This window comes from Eurytemora carolleeae, unplaced genomic scaffold, assembly GCF_000591075.1.
Source record: "Eurytemora carolleeae unplaced genomic scaffold, Eaff_2.0 scaffold401, whole genome shotgun sequence".
NCBI classification, from domain to species: domain Eukaryota; kingdom Metazoa; phylum Arthropoda; class Copepoda; order Calanoida; family Temoridae; genus Eurytemora; species Eurytemora carolleeae.
In genome coordinates, this window is record NW_019396469.1 from 176,918 (window position 1) to 184,448 (window position 7,531).

General features: G+C 29.1%; 1 protein-coding gene across 1 annotated transcript in view; it reads right to left on the reverse strand.

The window, feature by feature from the left end:
- Window positions 1-5,156: 5,156 nt before the first annotated feature.
- The window catches only part of LOC111703867 (protein c-ets-1-B), a gene marked incomplete in the record, with an annotated part of 9,720 nt that continues 7,345 nt past the window's right edge, over window positions 5,157-7,531 (reverse strand). The window contains 2 exon segments of the mRNA XM_023475944.1: window positions 5,157-5,611; window positions 6,325-6,365. Coding sequence (XP_023331712.1) covers window positions 5,541-5,611; window positions 6,325-6,365 — 112 coding nt within the window.

The window sequence follows — 7,531 nt, forward strand, 5'->3', positions numbered from 1 at the left end:
TTGATTCAGCCATCTTTTGTTTTGTTAGCGAGCTGTTAAAAAAAGTATTTCGAAATCCTTGCATTCAATCAAATCGTATTGGATAAAAGTTCAAAACGTACTTATATAGTGATTCTGCAAAATTTTTTATGTTTTTCTAAATTTTACATTAAAATGAGTTAGGCCGTTAAAGTTAGACGTTCTTTTAAATTTCTATCTTTTAAGGAAATGAATTGAGTTTGTATCCATTAACCTTTCAAGTTTACTTGACTTTCAAAATATTTGTTTTTTTTATTTTTTTAATTTCAAAGAAATTTCAAATGATAAAAATTAGCAATAAAACATCGACATAGTCTTTAAAGGATTTTTGATCCTAAAAAGAAAATTGCAGGAACAAGAGAATGCGCATCCTAAAAGTTGTTTCTAATTTAACTGATGTTGATGATAGAAATAATAGTAACAATGATAATAATAAGAATAATAATAATAATAATAATTAATAATTATGATAATAATAATGGCAATAATTATAATGATAATAATTATGATAATAATAATAACAATAATAATAATAATAATAATTTTAAAAAATTGTTAATTTTAATAATGATAATACTATGATTAATATAATCGTAAAATTTTCATTCAGAAAAGTTAAGTTCATCTCGTTATTTTCATAATATCACATTTGTATTTAAAGGGAGTGACCGGCTATTCATGGTAGTTGAGCTGAGAGTGTAGTATTGTAGAGAATTTGTTTAGGGTTCATTTGAGACATTTTTACGGTCTAGAATTGTATAGAAAGAGCGCAAATCTTTAAAATCATCATGGATCTTTCATTCTGGAAGTATGATTTTGAAACATTATTCGTCGTCGTTATTGAACAATTTTTAAAACCTCGATTATCAAAATCATCCTTACAAAATGGACTATTCCTGAGGATTTTAAAGATTGAATTTGGCTCTTGCTAGACATTTATACACCGTATATATCGGCTCAGAGGTATCAAATGAATCCTAAAAGATTTCTCTACGATACTGCATTATCAGCTCAAATACCATGTCTAGCCGGTCACTCCCTTTAAAGTGTTACCTACTCAAGTTGTTTAAGTAATAGAGAAGGCCGCCGGTAAATTAGTTCATTATTTTAATATATTTGATAATCCGGCCTCAATAATGCTACTTGAAGCATTTTTAAAAGTTTTATCAAATTTTTAAATACTTAATACAGACATTTACAAGTTTGTACTGTAACTAAATTCAATCAAAGAGAAACTTTCTACTGAAAAGTGTTTTACAGTGTACAGTTTATTTTACTGTACCCTGTAACTTGTATTAGAGACTGTGCGGTACTGTACGGTGTAACTGGTATACTAATGTACTTTTAGTAACGGTACTGTATACTGTACTGCACTGTTACCGTAACTTAAACATTAAATGATTGTACTGTACTCTATAATGTATTTGGTGCAAGTGAATGTTCGGTACTGTACAGTGTACCTGGTATACTAGTGACTCTCTGTTCTATACTGCACAGTACGGTGTGCATAAAGTATTCTAGTGACTGGGTTGTACTGTACTGTATTGTATGGTGTACCTGGAATAGTAGTGACTGAACTGTACTGCATAGTGTTCCTGGAATACTAGTGACTGAACTGTACTGTACAGTGTACCTGGAATACTAGTGACTGAACTGTACTGTACAGTGTACCTGGAATACTAGTGACTGACTGCATAGTGTTCCTGGAATACTAGTGACTGAACTGTACTGTACAGTGTACCTGGAATACTAGTGACTGAACTGTACTGTACAGTGTACCTGGAATACTAGTGACTGAACTGTACTGTACAGTGTACCTGGAATACTAGTGACTAAACTGTACTGTACAGTGTACCCAGAATACTATTGACTGAACTGTACTGTAAAGTGTACCTGGAATATTAGTGACTGAACTAAATACTGAACAATGTACCTTGAATACTAGTGACTGAACTGTACTGAAAGTGTACCTGTAATACTAGTGACTGAACTAAATACTGTACAATGTACTAGGAATTCTAGTGACTGAACTGTACTGTAGAGTGTGCCTGGAATACTAGTGACTGAACTGTACTGTACAGTGTACCTGTAATACTAGTGACTGAACTAAATACTGTACAATGTACTAGGAATTCTAGTGACTGAACTGTACTGTAGAGTGTGCCTGGAATACTAGTGACTGAACTGTACTCTACAATGTACCTGTAATACTAGTGACTGAACTATACTGTAGAGTGTGCCTGGAATACTAGTGACTGAACTGTACTGTACAATGTACCTGGAATACTAGTGAATGAACTATTCTGTGATGTGTACCTGGAAACTAAACTGTACTTGACAGTGTACCTGGAATACTAGTGACTAAACTGTACTGCATAATGTACCTGAAATACTGTAACTGAACTGTACTGTACAAGTTACCTGGAATACTAGTGACAGCCCCCTGGTTAAACTGACTACTGGCTAGGAACAGTACTGTACATAAAATAAACTTTTTATGCATTAACAGCTGCTTAAACATTGTCTCGAATCACCTTAGCAAATAAAGTTTAGAATATGACATATTAATACTGAGTTGAGCTTCTCATTCAGTTCAATCAATTTTATAACTGAAGGTTTAACTAAATTTTAAAAATGTAGTTCAGTTCTCTCTTAGTTCTTTTGGAAACCTCTCTGTGATACTACTGATCTATTTGGCCTACAGTGATGTTCTAAATAATATGAATAATATGAATTGATTGATAACTTCAAAGTCACCTTTGATCCTTAGACATAGTTTGTGACATTTAACATAGAGAACCTGAGTCTAAAACTAAAGAATGCGCGAATTTTAAGTTCGAGGTTAAAAGTTCTGTAAAATAATGAATAGCTAATTAAATATTAAACTTTCTCAATTTTAAATTTGAATTTCCCGGGAAAATCTGAACCAATCAGAGAAAAGGATTTACGGAGAGTATTACATAACCATCGTTAATCAGCTGTTTATCTAAAACGTGAAATTTCTTTAACAAGGTTTTCACTTTTAAATATATCGTAAAGCTGAATGCCGCTTTCTCAGCTGCAGCTGAATGATGATTGAATAATAGACAAATAGGGAAAATGCAGAATTTCAAGATTTTAAACCTGTGGTTAAATTTTAACTCGTCGATTTCGGCGAGTTAAATATTTAACCACGGGATTAAATATTTAACCTCCCGGTTAAAGTTCAGGCGTTTAAATTAAGTCAGAAGTGGCATTTAACCATGAACTTAAAATTTAAGTCAAAACTTTTCGTTCTTTAGTTTTGGACTCTGGTTTAGCAATATATTTTTATGACACAAAAATAAAATAATAGCCCTAGTCCTGTCATTTCTAAAATGTAGTCTGCCATTTTTGTGCTTTCATAATTTTCGTAGATATGAATGATTTCGTTCAGAATAAGACATTTTTAGGATTTTATTTAATAAATTGAAATTAAAATCAAATTCTTAATATCTCTGGTAATTTTTGGTGTAAAAAAATGGCAGAAAACATTTTGAAAATCGCAGAATTAGGGCTATTTTGTTATTATTGTTTCCTAAAAAAATGTTGCTAAATCATTTTACATATCTTGAATGCCGCAAGCATTATTAAGGTCAAATTGACGACTTTGAAGTTATCAATTAATTCATATTTTTCCGGCTTATTTAGAACATCACTGTAAAAAAAAGTTAACCTAGACTCAGGGTAAAGCTTTAGAGACGACTTTATGAAATCTATTGTATACTTTGTCTATTTCATGATTCCTTCCAACTGCAAGCAGTCGTGTCTTTATTTGTCAAATTATTTTTAAAAATATGTAAAAAAAGCTTTTATCAATTAAGTTTTGTCAAATTTAAGAGCTTCAGATCGTCTTCATAGCCTTCGTCTTCCTGGGTATCCTTTTATACTAAGATTTTACAGATAATGTATTTAAAAAAATATATATGTCTATTAGGCCACCTCCTGTTTATAAATAAAATCGAGCAGAGAAAATATTGGGAAGAGAAAAGGAGAGAAAAAAGTTACTGCGCAGTATCAAAAACAGAGAACTTGTCGTAGTAGAAGAGTAGTAGAAGTTGCTGTTGTAGTAGTAGTAGTAGTAGTAGTAGTAGTAGTAGTAGTAGTAGTAGTAGTAGTAGTAGTAGTAAATACAGACTATATGAGGCAAAAAGGGATAGTACGCCAAAGGAATGATCCCCTTCTAGTGAAATTTATGCAATATATATATATAGTGTATATATATTTATATATATGTATATCGTATGTACTATGTGTAGTTCTCATGCCCTCTTCTATCATAATCTGCCCTTACTTCCTGTACACATTACAGGGTCATAATTCAGTATTAATATAAGTCAAATATTTTTAGAATGCAAAGGAAAGTGTACTAAAGAATGTATTATAGAATTTCAGTAGAATGTATAGTAGAATGTACAGTAGAATCTGCAATAGAATTTACAATGTACAGAAGAATGTTTAAAACGTGTATAATATATCTAAACCCTGTATAATATATCTAAACCCTGTATACTATATCTAAACCCTTTATATTATATCTAAACCCTTTATAATATATCTAAACCCTGTATAATATATCTAAACCCTGTATAATATATCTAAACCCTTTATAATATATCTAATCCCTGTATAATATATCTAAACCCTGTATAATATATCAGAACCCTGTATAATATATCTAAACCCTGTATAATATATCTAAACCCTGTATAATATTTCTAAACCCTGTATAGCTTATCTAAACTCTGTATAATATATATAAACCCTGTATAGTATATCTAAACCCTGTATAATATATCTAAACTCTGTATAATATATCTAAACCCTGTATAATATATCTAAACTCTGTATAATATATCTAAACCCTGTATAATATATCTAAACTCTGTATACTATATCTAAACCCTTTATAATATATCTAAACCCTTTATAATATATCTAAACCCTATATAATATATCTAAACCCTGTATAATATATCTAAACCCTGTATAGTTTATCTAAATAACGTATATTTCGGAATAAAACAAACAACAATAACTTTTTAAAAAACCATTTGGCACAATCTATTTTTCAAAAACAGAAACTAATTGACTAAATTTTAGACATTTTTGGTCCTAAAACTATATATAATTATCATTTAACAACGTCAGAATATGATTTAAAGTATGTACAATAAACATGTATAAAAATATTTGATTTAAATGGTCCTTTGGTACAAATTGTATCACATGAAATTTCTACAACATAAAGAATGATATTGTGTGGAATATGATGACGTTTGTTACAAATATCCAGCAAATGGGTTAAGACAGTCTGTTTAAATTTTTATATGGGACTATTTATAAAATCAAAAAAAATGTGCAATTTTTTACTTTTTACAGCCTTATCACCCTGGTTTCTTATCTGTTTAGAAATGTTTTAGAACGCTCGTGTCAATCCGTGTTAAATTTTTTTTTATTTTTGTTTTGGGGGGGAGGAGGTTTGGGGGGAAGGAGGTTTTTTACTATTCTGATTCTTTCTTGACAGGACAGGGTTGAAGATCTACCATAGCATGCAGTTCTTCCGGAGTGTAACCTGATCAATTAATCAATTAATCAATCAAATTAAATCAAATAATCTATCAATCAATTAATCAAATAATCAAGTAATCCATTTATCCATTATTAGACTATTAATCAAACAATCAATTAATCAATCAAAAATCAAAAATAAATAATTTATCAATTAATCAAATAATCAAATAATCAGTTTATCAATTATAATCCCATAGTCAATTAGTCAAATGATCCATTAATCAAATAATCAAATATCCAAATTCTCAAATAATCAAATATCCAAATGATCAAATAATCAAATAATCAAATATCCAAATAATCAAATAATCAAATAATCAAATAATCAAATGTTCCATTAATAAATTCTTTTTGTTAAAAAGTCAAATGATCAAATAATCAAATATTTGAATATTCAATGAATCAAATAATCAAATATTAAAAAATCAACTAAATAATCAATATTGGAAAAAGTTGGATACAGTAGATTGTGAACAAGTATCAAATATGTTAAGATTAAAACTTGATCAACTCTTAATTTGATTAATCAATAAAATCATCATAAAACAACAGAAACAGCATAAAAAATGATAAAAGATTTTTTTTTACATATTTAAAAATTCCCTTGATATCCCGATTTAAAAAATGTAAGACAATACTAAATCAAAGATGCGTTTTATTTCCTTTTCAAATAATAAAAATAATAAAAATTATTCGTATTTATGTAATATTTACCTAATAAAGATTGGAGATCACAGACAAATCTGTAAACATATCTAAACAAAGTTTTTTGATTTATTTATCATCAAAATTCTTCATACATGGATTCATCTTTTAAATATGCAAAACTCGTATTACACAATGCATATGTGTTTTGTTATGATTGGTTTGAAGCAAATGGATTATCAAGTACAATAGTTGGCAACAGAGAAATAGACTATTATACACGACGCCACAAGTGTCAAATATAACAAGGAAAACGAAATTTTCTCACATTAGTTGACATGTTTTCTAAGATCAATTGTAAAAACAGAAAATAAAGAACACATACTATTGCACTTATTTCACTGTAAGATAAACATTTAGTCTAAAATTATCACTATTAAAAAACTGAGTTGACACTTGTGACGTAAGAATACCGCTGAACTGAGAGTGCACAAATTCTTATTTTCTTCTCTTGTACTTAACAATATATTTGGTTTGAACCCTGGAAGGAATTTTAGAGTTATTGAGAAGAAGTAGAATGTTTTGAATTTCCAATATGAAACCAGAACTGAAAACTTTAAAATGAGATATCCTTAATCTCGATTACTTAATCTGAGTATCCAATGGACCTACTCGTTCTGTCTAGTACACAATGTTATAGTTTATAAATATGGATCTAAGATATTGTACCTTTTTATGATTAAAATTCTTAATATGAAAAAGAATAGAATAAGTTACGTATGAAAAAAATAATACATAATTCCTTTACGACTTTGTGACCCCGAGTTGCTCCTTTATCATAACCTTCAAGTATGTAAAAAGATAAATATATTTGGTTGTCTATTTAGAAATTCAACTATGTTATTTTTTCATTAAAAAAAGAAGAACTATTAGTTTTTACTGAAAAAAATATAATACTGCACTGGACTGAACTGACCTCAAAATATGAAAAATTGACCTAATTTTTGAAATAAAACTCACCTCATATCTATGATTAAAGAACTGTAAGCGTAATTTCAAGTGACCCTCCATTTAAATAGAGATGCCCAATTCACTACGGTACTCATAAAAGCTTTGTCCGATCAAGTATGAGCTAGATATGTGTGTTTATAAATAATAAAAGCTTTGTCCGATCAAGTATGAGTTAGATATGTGTGTTTATAAATAATAAAAGCTTTGTCCGATCAAGTATGAGTTAGATATGTGTGTTTATAAATAATAAAAGCTTTGTCCGATC